The sequence below is a fragment of the Ceraceosorus guamensis genome, assembly GCF_003144195.1.
Source record: "Ceraceosorus guamensis strain MCA 4658 unplaced genomic scaffold IE81scaffold_39, whole genome shotgun sequence".
Taxonomy (NCBI): domain Eukaryota; kingdom Fungi; phylum Basidiomycota; class Exobasidiomycetes; order Ceraceosorales; family Ceraceosoraceae; genus Ceraceosorus; species Ceraceosorus guamensis.
Genome location: NW_020290034.1, coordinates 76,211 through 100,524, shown reverse-complemented (window position 1 = coordinate 100,524; position 24,314 = coordinate 76,211). Strand labels below are relative to the sequence as shown.

Sequence of the window (24,314 nt, the reverse complement as noted above, 5' to 3'; positions counted from 1 at the left end):
TCATCGTGAATGAAGGTCTTTGCAGGTGCCATTCCGGGCGGCTGGAAGGAGGATGTTACGGTGCGTAGAGATGTACCTACAGCAACCGCGCGAATCGTCCTCCACCGCGCGTATCAGCAGCTAGCATACGCATCACATCAGGCACACCTTGGGGCGCAGTCACTGCTGGGGGAAAGGTGAAGCCGTCGACGCTTGCGCAGTTTCCATGTACTGGCGCGTGGCGTGACTAGGCACCTAGCGCGCGTGTTTATATCGAACGAACGCGTTGGCTTGCGGCGGGTTGCGCGTCGACGTGGTGAAGAGTCGGCGAGCAATCACTATGATGACTGAATGCTGCTGTGAGGTGGATCATGCACGGGACACGGTAGCATTTTGATTGCATCGCGCGCGTGAGAGAGTCGTGAACCAAGAGTCACGAGTGATGTGCGCCTGATGAGTGTATGTCTGCCAGTCGTGAGTCGTGAGTGGAGAGTGGCAGACGGACGAGCAGTCAAGTGGGGAGACACGTCGTGAGTGGAGTAGTCGCGGCGCGAGTGCACGGTGGATGACGATGATGATGATGGCTTCATCCGTTGTGATGAGGTGGAGTCAAGAGCGGTGGGGCACGAGTGTGATTGCACGCATGATCAACCACCACACACCCATGCGGCTGATCGTTTGAGTAGGCACGATTGTCTTCCCGCTTCCCTCCTGCATTTTCTGGACGCCGCATCTAGACTTGCTTCCAGGCTCCCTGACCACGGTCGCCCATTGAAGTTGGATCCAGACGCAAGACATACGTCGGTGCAGCTGCAATTGCTCTTACATCCCAGTGCATTCCCAGTGGAATTGCAGCCGAGGCAGGCGCTTCAAGCCATGCTGAATGTCAGTCCGCGACCTCCAACTCTATCCGAACTTGTTCCATCCAGAACAAGCTCGCGCTCCCCTTCGCCTTCGAGAGTCTCCCCTGTAGGTGCTGGTCCCTCAAGGCTGGATGTTGCCTTTCCCCCACGCTCATCCTCAAGGGCTGCTCAAGGCACCATGCCGACGAGCCAAAGCAGCTTACCGCGCAGCCCATCAGCGCTAGCCCAATCCATATCGGCACTTCATTTGGACGATCAGATGGATGAAGAGAAAGTCGCGCCAGGCATCGGGACGCACGAATCGGGCAGCCCACAGATACCCTGCCCGGTCGAGACGGAAAGATTGCTGCAGGCAACTTCCGAAAGAGTGGCAGACATTAATCGGGCCATCTTCCGTATCGAAGAGGTTCGACATGCCAAAGCGCTATCCAGCACGGATGCAGGTGGTGGTAGCTCATCAGCTGGTAACAGTGGCACAAGCAATGTAGACGAGGCATTCATGGAGCTCAATTCGCTCCTGGAGGAGGTGAGCGGGTCGATGCGGATAATAGAGAAGGCTGTCTCTGCTTTGGCGGGTCTCGAGGACGCACCGGGACAGGATTCATGGTCAGGCGTACTTGCGGGCGCGAGGCGCAGGCGAGGAAGTGCTGGAAGTCTGGACAGCTTTGCCTCCTTTGATGAAGCCGCAGCAGACATCTCAGACGCAACGCCAAGCTTTGAGAGTATTGTCAGACATTTTCAACAGCTGACAGAGCATTGGGCTTCTGCTCAAGGCGAAGCGGAACGCGTCAAACAAGAGCTGAGCGAAGATCGGTACCTCACAGTTTTCCGAGGCCTCAGCTCCCAGGCGACTGGAATGATGGACTCGCTCGACAAGGCCATTATGATCTGCGCAGACTTCATCTCCAGCGTGCAACAAAAGCTCGCCTCATCTCCAGCGCAACCTCACTCACGCGAAGAAGAGCTAGACGAAGAAGAGGAGACACGCAAGAAACTAGAAGACTTGAAAAGTCGGCGAAGCGCGTTCGAAGTAAAGCGGCAGCACTACGGACCTGCGTGCGAGCGGGTGTTCGGGGTCCTCGAGCGAGGCCTCAAGGAGAGAGCTACAGCGCATGGCAGCATGCTCAGGCGGTACAGAGAGCTCAAGCAAAGATGGAAATCTCAACGAGACGCAATGTCTCGCATCGATAAGGAGCTCCGCAGAGCGGAGGTCGCTCTCTCTCCTCGGTCGAGGGAACGAATCCCGTCTGATGCAGCGCATAGCGCCTCCAGTCCTGCCTCGAGCGCTGCAGAGCTCAGCGTCGGCAGTCCTGCATCAAGCTTGCGACCTCGGCCGGGTCCCAAGAGCAGCTCCAGGGAGCTTCGACCCACAGCGCATCGTACCCCTAGCTCTAGCAGCCTGGCTTCGGCTGCTACGTCACCACCTCCTAAACCTCCCAAGAGTTCGCGCAGGCAAAGCATGATCGACGCGCCGCCTCAAACCTCGAGTCCTTCCGCATCAAGGTCGCGGCCTATCAGTTCAGTCTACGCTCAAGGTGTTTACAAGCCTGGCGCTGTCTCGCACGCTTCGCCAAACGCGCCTTCACCTCGGGCTCATGGTCGAAGTGCCTCGACCAATCCGGTGCCGAGTCACACTGCCGGCGAGCGCGGGTATACGAGACCAGGACATGCGTCTTCCTTCTCCACGTCGACCGACTCTTCCGCCATTGATCCTGTAGAGCGGTTCGGCATTCCCCAATCTGGCCGCACCACCCCAGGAGGTACATTCTTGAGTCCAATGAGGCGCACACGCCCACTTGATGTGGCTGGACCCCCCACGTCTTATCGAACACCGAGCGGGCTCAGCGCAGCCCTGAACAACAATAACCGATCCAAGACTCCGCAGCCGACCCCAACGTGGTCGCGAGGCTCTTCAGAGCCTCCTCCTGATAGACCTCCTTCGCGTAACTATGGCAATCGGAGGAACTCTAGCATCTTCCATGGCGGGTCGCCGCTAGATAGGATGAAAGCTGAGCAAGATCTTGGCGACAGGTCCGTGGATTCGATAGGGTCGAATGACAGCGGCAGACCAGGAAGCGCTGCTGGCATCTACTATCGGCCACCTTCGTCTGCCAGCACCGCTACCGGGGAGCGCGGAAGCAAGCGCCACAGCATGATTCCACGCCTCTCTTTTCCCGCGTCGAGTGACCATAACGGTGACAGTCCTCACAGCAGGCCGGGTTCTGCTCTGTCACACGCATCAACAGCCGCGTATGCGGCTGCAGGCGCTTCGCCAGCACGTACCTACCAGGGCGGAAATCGCTCGACGATGCAGACACCTGAGCCAGTCCTGGCAGCGCGAGTTCAGCGCCTCAGCATGTTTGCAAGACCGTCCAGGGGCACGCCTGCTACTTCCGCAATGGGTGGCGTGTACGATGCCACAGGATCACCGGCTGCCAGGCGATCCAGTCGGCCTCCGCCAGCTCGCTATAATGCGCACGTAACCTCCCCGCTGAACATCAACAAGTCTGGAAGGACGACGCCTCTGAGCGCTGCTGCTTTGGCAAAGCTACCGGATGCGGGTCCGCCGGGACCTCGCTCCATCTCTGGATCGTCCGTCGCGAACTACAGGGCAGCTCGTGCAGGCGGAACAGCCGCCCTGGGTAATTCGGCCAACCAGTCGCACTCTGGCAGAGCTACGCCGACCTTTTCAGAAGGTGCCAGCAGCGTTGGGGCCTTCAGTGCACTAGGAGGCGGTGGCGCTCGGGCCCAGCTCGAGCATTATCGACCAAATCAAAACGATGCGTTGGATGTCGAGGTGGCTCATGTTGCAAATAGTCTGGGCGTGTATCTCGAGCGCGTCACGGATCCACTACCGAGGGGCGTCAGATCGGAACCGAGACCTGGACAGGAGATCCAAGCCCAGTATTCGATCGGTGGGGGCAAAGCGGTCATGTGCAAGCTGCTCGAACTTGTGAGTCCGCAGCACTGCGCTGCGTTGCTTGTGGTGCTCGCTCGTTTGCTGATGATCGCTGCTCTTTCGCGACTATGTAGCATCGTCCCCAGAGCTCGGCCGGGGCTCGAAGCGGCACAAAGGTCAGGAAAATCCTTGCGCGCGTAGGAGGCGGATGGATGGACCTGGAACAGCACATCTTGAACAAGATCGACGAAGGTATGGCCTAAGCTCTTGCGCATCCCGATCATCGACGCGGACGTCGTTCGCGTCTTGAGCACTGCGCACGGCGTCTCACTCTATGTATGAAGCTGGTTCTGGTGTTACATGCTCATGCATTATTCTCATCATGTGACCCATCAGGCTGCGAATGTTGTGCAATGATGGTGAAATCACAAATGGCTTTCTGGGTGAGCAAGGCTGGCCCTCCATCCCGAAGAAGGGGCCATTCTTGATTTCCGTGGCATCGTGAACATGCTATGCAGGCTGCACGCAATCGCGCAGCAGCTGCAGGGATCGACGATGTGCCGTTCGCTCTAGCGCCTTTGCCACGGCGTCCTGCTGCACGAATCACAGTTGTACTCACTGACTGTATAAAATCTTGCCGTGCTGCTGCATGCCGCTCTTGATGCATGGTTGCATGCTGCTCGCTATATAGCTCGTACGAGGGTCTTGTCGCACCTGCAGCAGAGCCCGTGCTCGCTGCGACATGACTGTAGGGTTCAACGGCCGGCTTCAATTGTGTGAATGGGTGCTCCAGTTCCCCTGTGCACACGTGCGCGCAACGTCTCGGATAGCCTCCTAGAACTCAAGACTCGTGAACCGTGAGTAGAAGCTCGAGCCTCCTCAGACTCGTGACCATCAACCAGGCGCCTGCTCGACCTCGTCCACCTTCTGCCCCCTCCTCTTCATTGCTATCTGCTTCCACTTGGTTTCATGATGACCCCATCCAAGCTTTGACTCTCTGCTTGCTCGACGTTGGTCGCTTTGCGCCATCGAAGTTCTAAAAGACTGCATACACGATACCAGTCACGGACGAGGGCATGGAACATAAAAAGAGCGCAAGTCGCTCGGGCGAGCCGAGCTCGGCGCCTGCATCAAGCTCGTCGCCAAAGACGGGAATGCGAAGACTGTTCAATAGGCGATCCATCAGCAACTCAAAGACACCAGCTAGAACATCTGCCGCTGAGCCAGAGCCAACGATCAGCGCTTCGACCCCGGCTTCATCTCGTTCTGCAAATGCACCGTCAGCATGCGTGTATGAGAATGGTGCGGGCGGTGCTCTGACAACATCGGTCACTGCGCTGCCCGAGGGTGCCCCTGCTCAAGCTGAGATCTCGCGGGCGGCCCGGGCCGCGTCATCCGCCGACCCGTTGCAGTCGAAATCAATCGACTTTGCTCAGGGAAGACGTGATGGAGATCTTGCCGAGGATGCTATGCTGGACGCTGGTTCCCCTCCACCATCCATCTTGGCAAGTGCGAACGCGTCGACGTCAGGGTTGGCCTCGCGTCGTCCGTCTGCGGCAGGGTTGCAACTTCAAACTTTCAACCTCCCAGACCCAGGCATCACCTTCTCGCCAGCTCCCGACAGCCGAGACTCTCCGACTCCTATGGCTGGCTCGCCAAAGGCACAGAATAAGCAAGCTGCAATGCTTCATGCGGTGAACAGCGCCGAGTCATCGAGCTCTAGAGCAGAAGAGGCCACAAGCGCAACATCTGGCATCTCCTCCGGCCGGACCCCACGCAGGCTGATCCATAGGATCGCCACAAGCACGGAAAAAGGCGGCTCCTCCTCACACGAGGCGAACATCGGGACAAATGGTTTCAATCCGCGATCTCCTCATCCGTTCAGAGTGCTCGCTGGAAGCAGGTCTCGACATCACGTTGGAATCGGAAGACCCGTACGCAGCGGTACATTCATCCCTGCACCTGGCCAGGTACTTGAAGAGCGAAGGGTGTCTCTACCGGGAGCAGAGCCCGTCGTTCCCTCTTTCCACCCAGCTGCGCCCATTGCTCTCCGAGCTCCAAACGAATCACAGCCGCTCACTTCTCCGCTCGCCGATCCAGTCGATATCGAAGCTGGCAGTGAAGAGGTAGCTCCAAATGGTGCCCGAGCCCATACGCTGAGGCTACAGCGCCCGCAGATCAAAATTCGTTGCATCACTTGGAACCACGGCAACAGCGTGCCAAAGGGAGATCTGGAGGTGCTCCTTGGTCGTGTAGGAGAGTACGTGCCACCCGAGCCCGGCTGGGATGAGAGCGGAGACGAGGATGAGACGGAAAATGTGCAATCAGAAGCCGGCGCCAAGGATGAGCAAGTGGCGGAGATAAAGGCGCCCAAATCGAAGGGCAAGGGTGTAGCTGGACAAGAGTCGGTTCCCAGAAAGGATCGCATCCCACCCCTCGTGGCAGACGATGCGCATCCCTACCATGTTATCGTGATAGCAGGTCAAGAGTGTCCTTGGGGCGATGGCAAGCGCTTAGCAGCCGGCGTGGCCTTGGCTGGCGAGCTGAGCGACTTGGCCCGAAGCAAGAGTAGAGCTGTGCCCAAAGAGAAAGATAGAGAGAAGGAGGAGAAGGAGAGGGAGAAGAAGGAGCGCAGGGAGGAAAAGGAGAGGGAAAAGCGCGAGGAGAAAGAAAGATTGAAGCGAGAGAAGGACGCTGCAAAAGCCAACGGCAAGGAGCTCGCTTTGCCAGAGGACAAGCAAGCCGGGTCCCACGCAGGCAGAATTGCGGACGGAGAAGATACTGGACCAACCACTCGAGACGGTGGCGTGCCGCACTCGGCATCTCTTGGCGAGATACGGGTCCAAGACTTTGCAGCGATGGCCCCCTCAATTCCACCTTCTCCGATGCCTGCTACATCAGCAGTCGATGGGTATTTTGAAAGTCCGGCATTCAGTCCGCCGCAGAGCGGGGTTCCTATGACTCCTTCCGCGGCCGGTCCCTTTCCATTTTTGGGGCTTGGTGGTGGTGGAGTCAAAGGTTGGTCAGAAATGTGTGAAGCTTGGCTTTGCCATGGTCCTGTTGCTCAATTAAACGCAATCAAGGGCACGCCGGCTTCTCTGGCGCAGCTGGCAAATGGCTCGAGCACTCCTCATGCTATGTGGGAGACGAGTACGGAAATCGAGCCTTCTGTGGCGGCATCGCGTACAGACACGCCTATCCCGAACTCCAGCACCAAACACGATGTACCAAAGCTGAAGCTCCGAACAGATGCTCTTAGCGTTGGTGGTGGCAAATCTGCGCCTGACGACAGGAAGCATAAACAGGCTCTGAGCCCAAGCACGCCGCTGAACGGCCCAGCCCTAGGAGCTGCAGACGGTTCTCCAGCCAAGAAATCTGCTCTCGCTGCAGCAGCTGGCCTCGCGACGTCACACGCGCTGGCAGTCCCGCACAGCATTTCTCGCAACAACAGCTCCAGCCGGCTGGCGCCTACCTCATTTGAGAGTGTTGCAGATCTTCCGTCGCCTGGCTTGCTCTCCCCAAGCGAATTTGGTCTCATCAGAGAGCCGTCGCCGCCAGAGCAAAAGACAAAGATCGAAGAGCAGGAACCTCCCACCTTACAAACGCAGGAGCAAAGCTCTTCGCACCATCGACACCTCATATCACGCTTCGGTCAGCATCATGACGGAACGCCGCGCACGCTAGGCCCATATGAGCTTGTGATGAAAGAGCGATGCTACATGATGTACATGGCGGTGTACGTCTTCCGCGGTGCTTTAGACCGCGTGCGTGGAGTGTCGCGAGGCCATGTTAAATCTGGACTGCTGGCGGGGCGTGTTGGCAACAAGGGCGGAGTTGGTATCAGTCTTAAGCTCGGCATAACCCGTCTCTTGTTTGTCAATGCGCATCTTGCAGCTCACGAGGGCAAAGTCGCAGAGCGCATTGCAAATGTGGAGAAGATTAAAAGGGAGTTGAAGGTGGACACGTTCCTACCAGAGACAGAATCCCAGGATGAGGATATCACAGCTAGATTCGATCACTGCTTCTGGATGGGTGATCTCAATTGTGAGTCAGGGCGATCAACCTCGAGAAGGCAGCTGACATTGATTCGGATTTACTTCCAAATAGTCCGTGTTGATATTACGAGAAAGCATGCAGACTGGCTGCTGATGCAAAAGCGCTACGACCAGGCGCTAGAATTTGATCAGCTTCGCAAGGTAATGCGTGAGACTTCTACTTTTCACGGGTTCACCGAGGCAGCGATATCCTTCATGCCTACCTTCAAGTACGACGTGCTCAAGACCCTAAAGTCAAAAAATGAGAAGGACCTCAAGCGCCATGTCAGCGTGCGCAAACGACTGCTGCATCGACACGAAGGATCTTTGCCCGATCTCGGAATCTCGCCGGCTGGCGCAGGCATTGCTGCAGCTACCAGCGAGGGAAAGGGGGCCCCGGAAGAGACTTTAGGAAGCAGGAATGGTGACTTGAGTAGCTCGCCTCATCATTCGCAGCGCAGTGGTGCAAGTCGCCGAAGGCAGAACCTGAGCGATAGGATTGCAGCTGCGCTCGGCCAAAGCACTGATACTGAGGATGACTCGAGCTCAATCGCAACGACCCTCGAGACAGCTTCCATCTTGGGACTTCAGACAACTCGCTCTGCGAGCGGAAGCATCGCTGATAGAGAAGCGCTCGCCAGCAATACTGCCGCGGCGGCGGAGACCCCTTTGATCTCGCGCGGCAAGGCAATCAGAGTCAAAGGGCAGCTGATGAAGGTCGTGCAGGCCGTCAAAGGCCACCGGTCACAAGCCGAGTCACGGCCCGCGCACAGCATCTCTCCTCTCAACAGCCCACTTGTGCCATCAAGGCAAGGCCAAGGATTGTCGGAATCCTCACACAATGCTGCTTGGCCCGCTCAAAAAGTAGGGGCGTCCGAAAAAGCCCTTGCAGCGCATTCCTCGGATCGCGCCCTTGCCGACAAGCCAATTGGCTCGTCGCCACAAGATCCTAGTGCACCTCACAGCCTTCGTACATCATCCTCTTTGGAAGATTGGGCTATGAACGGTTCGGTGTCAGCCCGAGGCAGCCCGTCGCCAGCGTCAAAAGGTCGACGCGTGTCAGTGCAATTGCCCAACGAATTTGGAGTCGATCATCGTCGACGCTCTAGCGCAGACGATGCTGGCGAGTTCGTCTCGAGCCTGGATGGTGCCACGCTCTCGGCAATGGCGGCGAGCGGTAACATAGCTGACGTCGATGTGCAACGGTACGACACGTCGACGAAGCAGCGAGTGCCATCCTGGTGCGATCGTGTGTTGTGGCGAAGCAACGTGAAGATCGAGGCCGAGGAGGGGCACACGGAGGATGGCGCAGGTGACACAAGAGCGTCCCGCGTGACTACAGCGCTGTCAAAGGCCGGAGCACAACTGCGTTCAGCTACTTTCCGACGCAATACCGATCGCACAGATGGCCCAAGCGTAACGTTCGCACCGCCTCCAAAGGTGCCCGTAAGGGGAACTTCAATAGCCAGTCCAAAGCCACTCCAAGACTCGCCAACCACGACGCAAGCGCCTGCACCTGAGGGTTCCAGCGAGAAGCTGGCCAGACCCAACGGCGGAGCGGCGCACGACCAGGCTGTACGCCGTCGATGGTTTGGTCGGCGCCACAAGCTGAAACGCTCTCAGACACTAGACGCGGAGACCTCGGACCGTGCTGGTCTGAGCACATTGAAGGAGATGAGCGCCAGCAATGGCCGCGCAAACAGCGCTGTAAATCTTCCCTCACATTTGCGCCGCCAAAATAGCACAGCTTCCTCTAGTCGCCCCCCAGGATCCCCGCAAAGCACCAGACTTTTTCCACGGCGAAGCTCCAGCACTCGGACAGCGCCGTCATCAGCGGTGATGCCTGCTGCGCAAGGCTCGTCAACGCCTGACGGCGCAGAAGGCAAAGGAACACCACCAATTTCCTCAGCTCGAAGTTCGCCGTTCAATTTCGTTAGCTCTCGCATGTCAGCGGCACGCCCTTCGAGCCCATCGCTGCGTGGATCTCCTGGACTCCGACGAGAACCGCTGGAACAGGCTTCTCCAGGCAGCAATGCTCCTACCTCTGTTGACACAGAGCTGGCACGAGGCCTGGCCGCGCCGCCTGTGCCGACCAACGCTGCGCTCACTGTCTCGCCTGCCGAACCGCCTCGCCGCACATCGTGGTGGGCAGAGCGCATCGGTGTGCATCTTCCCTCGCTACGCAGTGCCACTGGAGCACTTATGCCCTTCTCGCTTTCGGCTGCGCTCGCACGCAGCCAAGAACCTGCCGAGCCTACTCAAGTCCTCGTGGGACCCAAGAAGGGCGAAGTGCAGTGCTTGCTCTACAAATCACTAGATGACCGGTAAGTTGGCGTCATCGAGAACTTGCTGGCATGCGCGCTCGATCGTCAATGCTGAGGAACCTTTCTTACTGAACCTTTCTTACTTTTCTTCAGCGAAATGCGTCAGCTTGAAGGCCGCTCCGATCACCGACCCGTAAGTCGCCCGGCAGATCCAGCTCTATCTCGAGGGTGATGCTGACGAGCTTCATGCAAAAATCTAGGTCATCTTCATTGCCGCTGTCGGCGTGTGAAAGCCTCAGCCTTTGCACTTGCGGCTGCCCCAAATTCCTTCCTAGCACAAATATCCAAATTCAGTAGGTCTCCACGCCAAGTCATCGACGTCTTTCGCCTTCTGCTTCATGCTCCGCTTGCTTGCCTTTAAAGCCTATAACTTCGAACCCACTCTTCTGTGCCTTTTCAACTTCCACTCACGGGCGCGGCGAAGCCACGTATACCCTCTGCGCAACGTTCCTGTGCACAAATAGATGGAGACTTCTTTTTGCACACTTACTCCAGCTTTCGCTGATTTTCGTCAGGCATTGGTGACTGACTGTGATGGCCTCGTCTGAGTTGTGTCGACGCAGCTGCCCTGATGCTACTTCGTGCGTGACCCAGACTAATGACTTCTCCTCTATTTCAATCAAGACTCCGCTCTCCGCACTTCGATCATCAGCAATCATGAATGATGCCGAGTGATGCGGCCACTTACGTCTTGCGATTCACCTCCGCTTCGGAACGGAGCTCGGTGCGCGGCATTTCTCTGGCGTAAGCCTCCGCGTCCGTGCTGCATGACACGTACGCCATGAGCCACGCGCCCTCGAGTCGACGCGGATCGTCGTCCGTGTGCAGGTTCGTCCTTCCACAACCACAACCAACCCATGGAACGCACATCGCGCAAAGGAGCGCAAGGCGGTGACAGATGGCTATGCAGTGATCAAAGTCAACATCAAAAGACCATCGCGCGAAGCCCGAGCAGACCGAGCAATCCTGCATTTGTAGTCTCCGCAAATCAGCAGCAGGCCGACCCATCCTTGTTGTGTGTGCAAGCAATCAGCCTGCAGTGTCAAAGAAGATGAAAGTCAACCTGCCACGATGACTTTACACACGACCCATAGCAGTCCCGCTTCAAGCTCAAAGCTGGCAGCGCCGCCTCCAGCTGCAGTCCCGCTTCAAGCCCGCATCAGGCTACATCCAAGTTCAAGGACCGCCTCGACGCTCCGAGCGCTACTGGACGAAAAGGGCCACGAATTGCCCTCTGACCTGTTCGAAGAGCTATGGCACGCGATGGAAGAGTATGACCGCGCAGAGCATGGCAGCAAGAAGCTGGACAAGAGCTCCGCTCAAAAATCAGGGTTGAAGGCTGGGCAGGCGACGAGTCCTGAGTACGTCGTACCTGAGGAATCCATACCTGCTGCTGCTCTCATTTCCATTGCTCGGTGGGCCAAGAAGCGTGCGATGCTCTCGGGTGAGGCGCTCAGTGTGGAGCATCCATTGCGACTGCACGTACTCCTCAAAGGCGCAAGCTTGGCACTGCCGCAGAAAAGGCCCTTCGTTCGAGTGAGTGCTGGATGAATGAGCGCTCTGGTTCAGCAACATTGTCTTTTCGATGCTTCTGCTTCTCTTCTGTGCCCGCCCTCGAATTTGTGCGCAGCACATACGCCATGAGAGTTGACTCGCAAACATCATTCATCTCCTATTTCCCTTCGCCCTAGTCGCCCGAACTAGAAGCAACGCTGGCGCGCATCAAACAAGCTGCGGATGAGGCAGAGTACGCACGCATGATTAGCGGTCCAAGCTCCACCAACGACGACACTGGGCGAACATTCAAGAGATCATCCAACGTCACGGGCGCCCCGAAGCTGAGCAGAGCAGAAGAAGCAATGGAGTGGCAAGAAGTCAAAAGAGGTCTGAGCGCTGTTGTGAATGTCGTCGCTAGCGCCGCAGCTGTCGCTCTCGCTGCTTGGAAAGCTCTCGGCAACGGAAGCGTCTTCGCGGTGAGTTCCAAGAACAGCGCTTCGTGTGCCTCACACAACCTTGTGCTATTGCTCAAACGAGTGTGCAAATTCACTGCAGAAAACGATGACATCGCTCTTGCTGGCTATCATCGTGGCAGTGGCAGAGACGGTGCTCTACGCTCGGCACTTTGAAAACATCAAGCAAAAGCGCGCAGCAGAAACCAAGAATCGTGCTTTACCTTCACGGTCTGCCCGGAGGGATGCGGACAGGAGTAGATATGGAGTCGATAGGCGGACGGGGGCGGCTTTGGAGTCGCGAAAGCGCGCCAGCAGCTCGAAAGCTGAGAGGTGAAGCGTCAATTCAAACATCGCTGTTCGTATCTCAGCGACGCGAAGGATGGCTTCACGTTGCCTCTGCGAGGCCCATCAAGCTGCTTCTCCATCGTAAAGCGAATGCATGAATCGTCTACACAAGAATGGACTTCGATTACGTTTGAGCGGGGGACTGCATCTAGGTGATTGGCGGTGCTCGGTCCGATGAGAAGTGGTGGCGGTGAGAGCTGCGATGATGGGGAAGGAGGAACAGACGGGGGAAGTGTGTGCAGGGAGAGATTGCAACATTTGTCGCGCTTTCAGACACTGCGACAAAGGAGAGGATTTCGTAATGGCGAGCAACGCGCTGGATGAAAGGGAGGCCGCTGGGCCACTACAGCGTCGTCGGGGCGGTCAAGCAGATCCTAGATTCCATTGGGCCGACGGTCTCGCGAAGGACTTTAGATGACCACGCGGCGAGGGAGCAGCTCCTCGTCTTGGTCGAGCGGTTTGGGGCTCATGAGGCTCCTCTTGCTGCCGGCCTTCTTGCACGTGTGCGTGGTGTACTGGAGTCGTGAGCGCGATAGGATGTGAGTCGAGGTGCCGCGCGAAAGGATGAGGCATGGAGAACGAATGCGCAACTCACATCAACGTTGTCGATGAGGATAGCCTTGGTCAGCTGCTTGGGCACCAGAAACTTGACGGTGTCGATGTTGCAAAAGTCCGGACTAGCAAAGGTGGCGAGCGCCATGGGAGAGCGAATCAACATCTTGGGCTTGTAGGTCAACTTCTTCTGCGACACCTGTTTGCCGTCCTTGAAAGCTTGCACGGTGAATTCGCACGGAGTGGCGTAAGCAGTGAATTCAGTTCCGAGGTTCTCGACACAGCTAAAGTAGAAGGAGTGAAGGTTGAAGCCACCGACTGCTGGAGAGTTGGAATAGATGGTGCTGAATTGAGGAATCTGAGGGCTCAGCAAAGTGAGCTCAAAACCAGTGCCGACAGCGTTGGGATAAGACTCCAGGACCAGCGGGGCGAGAGATGTGGAAGTGGCCGTAGTCGTGTTGGCATTGAATCCAGCGAAGCCCTGCCAGGCAAGCTCTTCGTACGTGCCGATGGTGTTGGCGACGTATTGACCAGGGAGCCAATCACGGTCATCGAACTGTGCAGATGGCGGGAAGCAGAATTGCAAGGGTGTGAGCTCGAGCAGCCTATCAGAGAGACTTGACGGGCCGGGACAGCGCTGGAGAGCCAGAGACGAACACTCACGTTGGCATTGTAGCGAGTAGAAGCGCACGCTTTAGGTCCGAAGGGCTTGATGCCGGGACGACTCTTCGTGGCCTCGGTGCACACGATGGCAGTCGAGACGAAGATGAAGCCCACAAGAACGAGACCAGCTGGAGAAGCGATCATGATGATGGTGGCAAGCAAGTTGACCAGCAGATGAAATGGACCGAGCTTCAGCAGCTGAGGCTTTCAGTTGGGTCAAGAAGCGACGACGATGACGTCTTGGAAGAGATGAGCGTTGCCGACGTGAGAGCAGGCTCGGAGCGGGACAGAAGGGGAGGAAGTGGTTGAGAGAAAGGGCGGACGAGAGAGGGTGGACGAGAACGTGGTCGAGAGAGAGTGGAGGAGAGTGTGGTTGTGATGGTAGAAGCGAAAAGAAGTCGTGAATGAAAAGTGAAAGAGATCTCCTTATGTACCCTTTTGTTGCGCGGAGCTCCGAGTGGTCACGCTAACAGAGCCAAAGGGTGGAGAGCCAACACTGAAGCCGTGCGAGTTTCTGCCATGCAACGACCTCCTCGAGCAAAGGCGCCATCAGTGGTCATTCCTGGCGCATCCAACAGCGGGTTCGTGCTGCCAATCAGGAATGCCCATGACGAGCAGCAGCCTTGGAGAGGTGCGACTTGCGTGAGTGTTGTGTGCCGACGGAATGCCGTGGGTGGATGATGAACGAAGGCGTGGCGGCCGCGAGCTTTGCTGCTCAACGGTCGTCCGATTGTCCCACATGTGAGCCGAGCGAGCGATGCATGGCCCCTGACTTGCTTGGAACTTGACTCGTGATGTGACTGCTCCGATCAAGCTGTGCGGTACGGCGACTTGATTGCGTCGACCATGATTTTCAGCAAAGCTGATCCAATGTACACATATCACGTCCCTACTGTGCATCATGCTGCTGCTCTGCTCAAGTGCGAAGGCGCACACGGAACCGCAACCGCGGCCGCGGCCGGGGAAGCAATCAAGCCGTGCTGCTATAGCTGCTGCTGGCGAACCGTGAATGTTTCGGTGTTCTTGCGGCTGACGGGACCGTTGAGCCCCTTGCGAGGATGTGCGGGTGGGTGCTGCATATATGCAGCTTGTGTAGAACATGAGCTGCACAGACTTGCTTTGTATTCGAGATTTGGACACCATCGCGGCGCCCAAGCCACGCACGCACGCACACACTCAGCCCGTCATCGCACAGCGAAGATCTCACGAATCCATCCGTGATTCACCCGGGCGGCGCAAACGGAGCCGTCTAGCGCGCGGCAGCCATTCCTAGCTGATCGCGCTCCCTAGCTCGTCGCCGCGCACCATCAGCGGGATGGCCAAGCACCGCCTCGCCTCGCCTCGCCTCGCCTCTTAGCTGAGCCGGTTGCCCTTGCGAAGCGGAGGACCCTCCTCTCTGACGTCCTTCGGACGCTCGCTCTGTCCGAATTGACCAGAAAGCCTTGCCAGGAACGGTGGCGCTCGATTGCTTCCGAAGATGGAACGCAACCGCGGGGAGATCGAGGAAGGGACTTTTGCTGGCCCTCACTCATCCCAAACCGCTCCGAGCTCAGTAGCAGACATCGAGCAACTGCTACGGGCTAGCTCTCACACCTCAAACTTGGTGCGTCATTGGGAGGACGAGTTGCAATGTTCATGTATCGGCGTCTTTTCGCTTGTTCGACCCAACGGGCCATGCCGTGACGCTTGCCCAAGCTGCTGCTGCTAGTACAGTAGTGTCTTGGCAATCCTCGTTGCTAGCTTAGCCGCCGCGGTAAAGGATGTTGTCCTGTCGAATCCTTGCTCCGAACTCCAGCCACGCCATACGGCCTCCCAAAACTGACTCGAGGAATGTGAATGCGGGTCGACCGTTGAGCGTTTATCTGCTCATGCAGGCGGATACGTGAGCGCGATCGAGCGGACTCGTTGAGCAGCCAAGACACGCGCGATGCGTAGCAGCGCGTGCATAGATCGAGGCCACGTGGGTGACATTCCTGGAAGATTGATCCAAGGGTGCGCAACGTCCCCTGCCCTCCGCTTCCGCTCGGCGCCGATGCCTGACTGTCACAGACGGGCCATGCGTGGAGAAGTTGCACTTTCATCATTGACTTGGAATTCACGAGCGTGCAATCGTCCATCAACTCTCTCGTAACTGCCATTTCTGCTTGCGGACCTTCGAAGCAGCATTCATACGTAGCGCGCAGAGGAGCGATAGCGCTCGATATAGCATCTTCAAAAGATCAAGCAGACGCGCATCGGTAATAAAGCGAACGATCAGGCGTCACCTCGCTTGCACCTTCCGCACACCAGGCAGCAGCATCGGTGCGATCCCGTGCTCGTACGTCCTACGTGCAGTGTGAACGTACTGTACTGCTGTTGCTCCTGATACCACACAGCAAGTGGTAGCCTAGCACTAGCCTGCACCGCTTCTCGAATTTTGGGCCAAGATGGGCGCGGCTTCTTCGAAATCATCTCGGAGCCCAGACCTCTCTGTGAGTGCATGTGCACCCATCTCGTCCGGCTGGCAAGGGGGATGGCGGGAAGAGCGAGAGCGACGAATGGCTGACCGCTAAGCCTTCGTTCGAAACAATGCGCGCACGGCCAGGCGTCCACAGCGTCCTTGAACGCCTTGGACGAAAAGGTGGCCTCAGCCAAACCAGGTTCAGTCGCTCTGCCAGCTTCTCCCTCTCCCATCTCTGCAGCGCGTCAACAACACCTAGACGCCTCTATCCAACACAAAATCTCAAGCGAGCTAGCCGCATTGAAGAAGAGCGAAGCTAGCGTCAGATCAGAGATCGAGGCTGCTCTGGAGAGGGAATCCGGAACGCAAGAAAAGAGGGATGCGAGGACGAAGGATAGCATCACTTTGAAGCAGGAGCTGGAAGAAATTAGAACAAAAATTGATAGACATAGGATCAGGAGGGAAAAGGTGGATCAGGATAAGAGCGTGCAACAGGCTAGGAATAAGGTGTTGCAGTGCCTCAAGTGAGTTGGTCAACTTCGAGAGATGTGATCTGCGCTAGCGATGCAACGGTGCCAAGGCAAAGTGCACTCCACGAGCTATGCGCGCTGCTGCTCTACTGACAGGCTCGAGGTTGGCATTCATCTACAGAGAACATCAGTCGACATCATTGGAATGCGCTGACGAAGCATCTGCGTTCAAGCGAGCGGTGGCCAAAGCAGAAAAGGTGAGCTTTCAGAAGCGCTTGTGACGAGCAGCCCTTCAAGAGGAGCCAGAAGGAGAGCCTCGGTGGGACAGTCGGGTCAGGGGCCAGCTTTCACGTCGATCATGATGGAAAAGGCACTGCCCGCTGCAGCGACTGCACTCGCTAAACCCACCCATCTTCGGCCCCCTTCTTTGTCTTCGATCCATCTCGCAGGAGTTCATCGCATCCCTATCAGCCTAGAACAAAGCTGCGCAGATCGTTTAGAGCAGACTCGCACCGCGGTGCAAAAAGCCAGGAGCAAAGGGGCCCGGTCACGCACCACGTTGCAAATGCCATTACGTGCCCATTCATTCAGCCTCGCTTGTGGGCCGAACTGTTCAAAGGCGATGCTTTGCCTTGCAACGACGCGCTGCGGTGCACGCTGGCACTACCATCCAAAAGTATCGCTGAAGGTGTGCGCGAAAAGGCAGGGCCGTTGTGGTGGCGTGCGGATCGCATCTCACCCGCTAGATATTGTGCGTGGTCGCAAGGTCAACGTAGTGCTCATCGTCTCGGCAATCGCTCATCCGCCACACTTCAGCATCTCGAGCTTGAAACTTTCCCACACAAATCAAGCGAGGCGCGAAGTTGCGCAATTTGACCGGTAGCAATCGCTTTGTATTTCACGGATGGGCGAATGCTCGGAAGCGAAGGAGACTGACGGTGACATTTGGGGCTGCTTGGCAAAATTACGGGGTGAAAAAGGTAATGCGAGTGGCGGGGATGCGGTGCTCCGAGGGATAGGCTCCATCTGAAGGTCGCTGCATCATCATGCGCGAGTCAATGCGATCGCGGCCGAAGCTTAGCCCCGGAACCATCGAGCGCTGTGAAGCTCCTGTAACATCTGCTGCGGGATCTACTGAGCCTTGCTCTCGCGTTCAGCTTTGCGCAGCGCTCTTTTTCGAGTGGACAGGGACTGGCCAAAAGAGTAGTCTAGGAGCCAGCCTTCACTGGGGAGCAAGTTGGCGAGTGCCCAATCGACCATGGCGTGAGCTGGCCAAAGTGTGGCGCTGAAAGGTCGACCGCCAGCTCCTCCACTGTTTCCGATTTTGCCGAGCACGCTCGAAACGTACTGCTTTGGGGTGGGGACCAAGAAGCTAGACTTGCGGATCTTAGACATGGCGCTCACCACAAAGTATGTGTTGAGAGCGACGACATCGACTCCTGTACGCAATCCTTGTTGCTCAGCCCCAAGAGCTTGAGACCAGGAAATCAGGAAGGACTTGGAGCCAGAGTAGGTGGCAAGCAGAGGTGTAGGGTATTGGCCTGCAAAGCTGCCAAGATTGAGAATGAGTCCTCTTCGTCTGTGTAGCAGAGGGTGCTACTTGCATCAGCTGCCAGCGAGATGAGTGCTCACTTTCTAGTCGGCTCACCTTTTTTGCATGCCAGGCAGAACCAGCTTGGTGACCTTGAGCAAAGACGAGATATTGACATTGACAATCGAGTCGATCTCGGCATCCGAGGTCTCCGCGAATGGCACCGGCATCGAGTGGGATACGCCAACGTTGTTGACTGAGCGCGACAGGTGGGGACAAAGGGTGCAGCGTCAGCGTCCATGGACGTACGTCAGAGCACCGAGATTGGCACCGGCGTGTAGGTCAAGGCTCACCAAGCACACCAACGTCGAGGCCCTCCGCTGCACTCTTGAGGTCGGCCCATCCCTTCTCAGCCTTTGCGCCAGCAGTGGCAAAGTCGATGGTCACCACTTTGGTCTCGACAGAAGGAGACGATGCAGCTGCACGAGAGCACGCGCAGGAATAGTTGGTCAGCCTTTGATCTTCTATGATTCAGGGACGTGCGCCAAATGTTCCCGCATCGGTTCAACGTGTTGGCTCCCTCGTAGCAGCACCCACCCTGCCCTTCCCTCGACCACGTACCAAGAACTCTTCGATCGACCTCCACTTACCTATCTCGCTGGCCAATGAGCGCAGCTTGGACTCCGTCCTGCTGGCCAGGACCACATTGAAGCCCTTCTTCGCCAGCTGCTTGGCGAATTCCGCACCAATGCCATCAGAAGCGCCGGTTACGATTGCCCAAGAAGAGTCCGCAGCACCAGCACCGGCGCCGGGGCTACCCTTGCCCGCGACAGCCTTGTACTTTCTCAGACTGACGCCGGGAAGGAGAAAGGTGCTGAGGATGAAGCGTGCGAAGGAGAAGGAGAGAAGAGCGAGATGATAGGCCCCAACCAAGGAGACGACGAAGAAGAAGACCATCGTGACTTCTTGCGAGGTGTTTGCCGATGAGTCAAAGCTGCTCGTGCCAGGCCACCGATTAGCCAGCAGACGTGAAGGAATGGCCGACGGAGAAGCTGTGATGTCAAGAGGGACGGGTGTGCGAGCGGTCAGCTAGATGGCACGAGGGACAGAGCATGAAGACAGTCCTGGCTGTGGTTCAAAGCGGTGCTCACGATAAAGGAAGGAGACTTGAACCATGCTGGCTTATGTGATGATGCTTGCCCGACTGATGAAACTGTACAAATTTTTGAAGAAGCGGCTCGGGAGGGGCCCTGAGGGAGCGGTAATGAGCAAAGAGATAACCGACCGCTCGGCGTGACTTGATATTTGGAGCGATGGCAATATGTGCGGGCAGGCGGAGCAGATGGGAGGAAAAGGCGAGTCAAAATATCTTGTCCTTTTGTGACTTGTTTGGTCAATTGACCGCTGAAGGACCGTGCCCTAATTGCGCGATTGGCAATTTGTGAAGTGAACTGAGCGGCGCGGCCGCACGACAAGTGTGCGAGAGCTCATGCAATTGAGATTGTGTAGATGACGGGGAAAGGGGTCAGTCGTGAATTGGAGCATAGCCAAGCGAGCCAGGCATTTTGAAATAAGACATGTAGGTACCTACCCGGTACAGGCGCCTGATGAGCAGCAACGTTGCCAAAGATGTGACTCTAGCGGTCCAGGCGATAAATTGGCAATTCCAAAAGCGGCCTCGGCATATCCCCAACCATGCACATGCTGCTTGCTGCTGCCTCTTCCTCTCACAGATGCCTATAGCTGCTGCTGCTGCTGCTGCTGTGTTCGTTGTTGCCGTCTGATGCACGAAGCGGCGCGGGATGTGCGGCTCGCCTATAGCTTGGACGACCGCGCTACCGTAAGCCACTTTTTTGCCTTTGGTGGTACGGTATGCGCGCGCGACTTTCGTCAAGCCTTTGAGTCAATGCGGCAGCGTTACTTCGCCTGCTTGCGATTTGACCGAGCGTCAAGCGATCACGCGGACACAGCAGAGGTGGCCGGCCGAGCTAGACATCAGCTAGCATGCAGAAATGTCTCACGCCTTCCAAATTCCACGCGCAAGCTGTGTATAGGAGCCCTTCTCGGTACAACAGCATGTACGCGTGCTTCTTTGGAACACGCATGGGGCGGGCGGGCTATGCGCGGTCGCGTCTGCATCATGGATTCGTGATTGCTCTGCACCCGCGGCGTGCACCGGCGTAGCTGCTGTAGGCGGAGCTATGCAACGCCACAAGCGAAGGCACCGGAGGCCGAGATGCGTGTGTGTACGAGAACAGTCGTCTTCTTCATACCGGGGCGGGCAAGAGATCATGCAGTCGTGAGTCGTGAGTGTGGAACAAATATGCAGCATTCGTGATTCACCAGCAGTCGTCAGTCGTTCTGCTTTGGTAGCGGCCAGGACCAGGGGACTGCATGGATATAACGAAACAGCGCGCAGACTTCGCGGCATCTTGCTCCGACCTGTTTGATTTTTTGCTATGCAGCTAGCTGCGCTCCGCCCCGTTGCGATGCGATGAAGCACACTCAGACTCAAGACTGCAAGCACGCACGCACGCACGCATGCAGTCATCCGCCAGTCGACCGCGTGATTGTGGCTGACTTCAAGTTACATACATGTAGAGCGCATGCATATACTCGGCGTGGCGTCGCCGAGACTACGTGCTGCTGATGTAGACTCAAGACTCGTGAGTCGTGACGGACTATATAACTAGAGTCGTAGCTATAGGTACCGTGCACGCTGAGACAATTTCGACCAAGACCATCCCGGCCCCGCAATCAACGCACGATTCGCGTGCAGCATCCGGCCGTGACTCGGTTGTGCTGAGAATCACGAATGGTAAGGATGGTCGTGAGTGGAATGTACACTCTTGACTACTACTCGTCACTACTGAACGATGATTGCGAGCTCGACTCGCAGTCGACGATCGGTCAGGATGCCAGATCTGAAGGCCTCCACGGTTATCGAGCGGTTTTGTCTTTTTCAACCCAGCCGAAATAGCGTTCCTACTATACCCGATACTGTGTGTGGGTGACGCATACCGTGTATGCTGGTAGCGCAAAGCGGAATATCAGATGTAGCTTGCAGACCGAATATTCCGCAATGCGACAAGTCTGTCCCTAATGTGAATCTAGCCGAGAGGTCGTTTGCATCGTGGCGACGCAAGCCATGTCTCCCATACTGTACAATCACGACTTGAAAGATTGTAACAGACGCAACGCCCAGCAGCCCACCTCTCGCGCGGTCCGAAGCGTTGAAGTGTCGCCTAGGCTTACGTCAGATCGCGCATCCGCCACAAGATCACACTCATCACACTCACGACTTGCGAGCTCACGCCGGCAAATTATAATCAAGCATGTGTACTTCAAGACCGACGTGCGACTACTGCCGTCGCCCCGCTTCCTCATGCTCCGAAACATGAGCCTTTTCAACTCCGAGCCGCGCGTCGTTTATCTGAAAAGGTCTTCTTTAGCTGCGCAACAACTGGCCCATGTTAGCAGCAGCTGATGCAGTTCGGCTTGATGATGCGGTCGTGTAGACAGACCATCATGATTCATGTTGGTGCGGACTCATTCAATTGCTTGGCGTCGAGACGCTTGTACTCCCCTGTGACAAGCCATCATCCGCGCCGCTTCTGGAGACTGTAAGGGTCAGATTCGCTGACAGACTGCTTGGATCACGATTGATCGCAACACGCGGACGCATTCCCGCAGCACGTATCACGAATGTCGACAGCGACTCTTCCTAATCGTAAATTGGTATGAATCTTGATGAATCCAAGCTGCTGGTGGTGGGCTGAAGGAAATCAAGAATCAAGAATCTTGAATCGCCGCTGCTTCCAATCACGTGAACCAAAAGCAAGCGCTGTGGTCACGTGCGCAATGCACGGGTCACAGTCATTGATGAGTCGAAGTCACGAGTCAAAAAGTCCACGAGCTTGCAATCAAAAACCTTCATTTCTCCTCCTTCTCGCTCACTTTGTGCTGGATCCTTGCATTTTGGATCCAAGTCGCACGCTCAGCTTCCGCTCACTTCCAGTCGAGTAGCAAGCCATCTACGACTTCGATCTCTCGTGATCCGAACGCAGCTCGACGCTCTCTGCCACAGGAAGTGAATCCGTGGAAGGACTGGAACCACCTTCGATCGTAAGCTCTGTTCACTTGGCCTCGCGATCTCATCCAATATACGACTCTTGGAGCATGTCTGTAGTCGCTGCAGCTACCACATCGGCAGCTCTAGCTCGCCAGTCTACGCTACGATTGTTCGCAGCTCAATATGCTGCCTACTTGAGCGGGGTGAGTTTGCTTTCCGCATGTCTGAGAGGCACTAACATCGCACACGGTCGCCCTGGATCATCTGGTCGTAGTCGGTCGCAGCATCGGCAAATTTCATCACTCTATGTGGCTATCTTCATCCTTTGCTGATAGCCAAAGTGCTTGCATCGCTTTCTACACTCAGGAATCGGTCTCCCTTCTGACTGCGGACACGACCATCCCACTGCCCGCTCTCGCGAAGGAGGTCGCTGAAAAGTCTTCGAAGGGTGAAGAAGTGCTTGGGGCTAAGGATGCCGCGAAGGAAAGCCTAGATTGGCTACAGCGCGCAGAGGCGGGCGATGAAAAGGTGACAGACTTCCAAGTGAGTGTCGCGGTGAGTGGCATCGTGCCCAGCACGCTCGGAGGCACTCTGCTCGAGCGAAGCTGCGGGTGTCGTGCGGTAAAGCTTCACAGCTGAGTCATGCTGCACCCTCAAGTCGCTTGATGCACATCTCACCAGCAGGACATACCTGACGCCCGCTATCAAGCCCACCGCCGCCGATCTAGCTGTGCTGTCGTTTGTACACCCTCATCTGAGCGACGGCAGCTCCTCTGCTGCCATTCACCACGCCTATCCGGCCCTAACTCGCTGGGCGTCTCAAGTCTCTCACCTGGCCGGTGGACAGATTCTACCTCCATTCGAGCCTCACTTTGATGGCTTGCCAAAGATTCAGAGAGTGGACTTGGCAGCTGAAAAAGCCAAGGCTAAAGCGGCAGAGAAGGAGGCCAAGAAGGCAGCTGCTGCTGCCACTGCAAGCTCCAGCGCAGCAGCTCCAGCGGGGCCAGGGGCAAAGGACGGAGGAGCCTCTGCTCCAGCATCTGGCGCAGCCGCACCACCTGGTGATGGATCAGGCAAGAAGGAGAAGCCACCAAAGGAGAAGAAGGAAAAGGCCCCAAAGCCAGCAAAAGCCGCACCCGCACCAGCCGGTTCACCTCAGCCTTCCCAGATCGACCTTCGCGTAGGCAAGATCGTCTCCATCGAGAAGCACCCCGATGCCGATTCCCTCTACCTCGAAAAGGTCGACTTTGGAGAGGCAGAGGGTCCTAGACAGGTGCTGAGCGGTCTTGTCAAATTCGTGCCCATCGAAGAGATGCAAGGTCGTTGGGTCGTCGGAATTTGCAACCTGAAGCCCCAAGCTATGAGGGGCATCAAAAGCTACGCTATGCTACTCTGCGCCAGCAGTAAGAGCGTCGAGGGAGAGGAAAAGGGAGTGGAGCCTGTTGCGCCTCCTGAAGGAAGCTCGCCTGGAGACCGCGTGTGGGTGGAGGGCTACGAAGGAAGGGATCCGGACGAGCAGCTGAACCCCAAAAAGAAGGTGAGTTGTAAGCACTCCTGCCCATCAGCCTGCGCTGTGACGGTGATACAGCAGCCTAGCAATCCCGACAAAGGCCCGCCTCATTTTTTTTTGCCCTCTTGTCTGCAGGTGTTCGAAGCAATCCAGCCCGACTACACTACGCTTCAAGACAGATCAGCTGCATGGGTCGGCGTGGGACCTGCAGACAGCGAGGACAAGGAATCCAGACCCAGAATCCTGCGGACAGCCAAGGGTATCGTCAAGGCACCCAATTTCATTGAAGCCACTCTGTCATGAGGGTTTCATGTCACGATGGCTCCGCCGAGACGATGCTCGAATCAGGACGGGAGAGCTGCATGAGCATGACTGTAGGTATCAAATCTGCACGATGTCCACAAACCCAGCATTCTCAAAAATGTGCCAGGAAAGGCGGGAGTCTGCGTCAGGGGGCAAAGCGGAGCGGCACATCAAAACGAAGAGGGGAGAGATTGTTCATCCACTGTGGCGATTTGGCCTTCGTAAGCCATCAATTCTTCTTGCCCTTGTTCTTGCGACGTTTGCTAGCGCCCGATTTCTTTTTCGACCCGCCTTGCGACTCAGCATTGATTTCACTGGAGGGGTGAGCATCGACGTCTGTGGCCACGCTGTCGGCCTGCGAGACGGTGCGCGTACGA

General features: G+C 56.7%; 8 protein-coding genes across 8 annotated transcripts; 5 read left to right on the top strand and 3 right to left on the bottom strand.

Annotated features, from left to right (window-relative positions):
- The first annotated feature begins 631 nt into the window (after nt 1-631).
- On the top strand, nt 632-4,170 carry IE81DRAFT_367281 (hypothetical protein). The gene is made up of 2 exons (XM_025517068.1): nt 632-3,795; nt 3,876-4,170. The coding sequence occupies exons 1-2, from the start codon at nt 856-858 to the stop codon at nt 4,002-4,004; spliced, it is 3,069 nt and encodes a 1,022-aa protein (XP_025368832.1). The 5' UTR covers nt 632-855; the 3' UTR covers nt 4,005-4,170.
- A 314-nt stretch (nt 4,171-4,484) lies between these two features.
- On the top strand, nt 4,485-10,581 carry IE81DRAFT_367280 (hypothetical protein). Its single transcript, XM_025517067.1, has 4 exons — nt 4,485-7,785; nt 7,849-10,099; nt 10,193-10,232; nt 10,300-10,581. The coding sequence occupies exons 1-4, from the start codon at nt 4,818-4,820 to the stop codon at nt 10,327-10,329; spliced, it is 5,289 nt and encodes a 1,762-aa protein (XP_025368831.1). The 5' UTR covers nt 4,485-4,817; the 3' UTR covers nt 10,330-10,581.
- A 363-nt stretch (nt 10,582-10,944) lies between these two features.
- IE81DRAFT_324296 (hypothetical protein) lies at nt 10,945-12,505 on the top strand. The gene is made up of 3 exons (XM_025514197.1): nt 10,945-11,635; nt 11,791-12,072; nt 12,152-12,505. Exons 1-3 carry the CDS (start codon nt 11,171-11,173, stop codon nt 12,383-12,385), a joined length of 981 nt encoding a protein of 326 aa, XP_025368830.1. The 5' UTR covers nt 10,945-11,170; the 3' UTR covers nt 12,386-12,505.
- Nucleotide 12,506: 1 nt separating this feature from the next.
- Nucleotides 12,507-14,040, bottom strand: IE81DRAFT_160005 (hypothetical protein). The gene is made up of 3 exons (XM_025510525.1): nt 13,612-14,040; nt 12,992-13,504; nt 12,507-12,911 (listed from the first exon to the last, which is right to left on the bottom strand). The coding sequence occupies exons 1-3, from the start codon at nt 13,753-13,755 to the stop codon at nt 12,807-12,809; spliced, it is 762 nt and encodes a 253-aa protein (XP_025368829.1). The 5' UTR covers nt 13,756-14,040; the 3' UTR covers nt 12,507-12,806.
- On the bottom strand, nt 14,041-14,921 carry IE81DRAFT_160004 (hypothetical protein). Its single transcript, XM_025510524.1, has one exon. The coding sequence runs from the start codon at nt 14,752-14,754 to the stop codon at nt 14,161-14,163; it is 594 nt and encodes a 197-aa protein (XP_025368828.1). The 5' UTR covers nt 14,755-14,921; the 3' UTR covers nt 14,041-14,160.
- Nucleotides 14,922-15,658: 737 nt separating this feature from the next.
- On the top strand, nt 15,659-17,106 carry IE81DRAFT_367277 (hypothetical protein). The gene is made up of 4 exons (XM_025517066.1): nt 15,659-16,082; nt 16,196-16,575; nt 16,703-16,778; nt 16,971-17,106. Exons 1-4 carry the CDS (start codon nt 16,038-16,040, stop codon nt 16,995-16,997), a joined length of 528 nt encoding a protein of 175 aa, XP_025368827.1. The 5' UTR covers nt 15,659-16,037; the 3' UTR covers nt 16,998-17,106.
- A 422-nt stretch (nt 17,107-17,528) lies between these two features.
- On the bottom strand, nt 17,529-19,336 carry IE81DRAFT_159899 (NAD(P)-binding protein). The gene is made up of 5 exons (XM_025510523.1): nt 19,204-19,336; nt 18,703-19,104; nt 18,406-18,531; nt 18,170-18,308; nt 17,529-18,100 (listed from the first exon to the last, which is right to left on the bottom strand). Exons 1-5 carry the CDS (start codon nt 19,226-19,228, stop codon nt 17,653-17,655), a joined length of 1,140 nt encoding a protein of 379 aa, XP_025368826.1. The 5' UTR covers nt 19,229-19,336; the 3' UTR covers nt 17,529-17,652.
- Nucleotides 19,337-21,986: 2,650 nt separating this feature from the next.
- IE81DRAFT_324291 (nucleic acid-binding protein) lies at nt 21,987-24,184 on the top strand. The gene is made up of 4 exons (XM_025514196.1): nt 21,987-22,327; nt 22,491-22,667; nt 22,783-23,661; nt 23,770-24,184. The coding sequence occupies exons 1-4, from the start codon at nt 22,232-22,234 to the stop codon at nt 23,935-23,937; spliced, it is 1,320 nt and encodes a 439-aa protein (XP_025368825.1). The 5' UTR covers nt 21,987-22,231; the 3' UTR covers nt 23,938-24,184.
- Nucleotides 24,185-24,314: the final 130 nt, after the last annotated feature.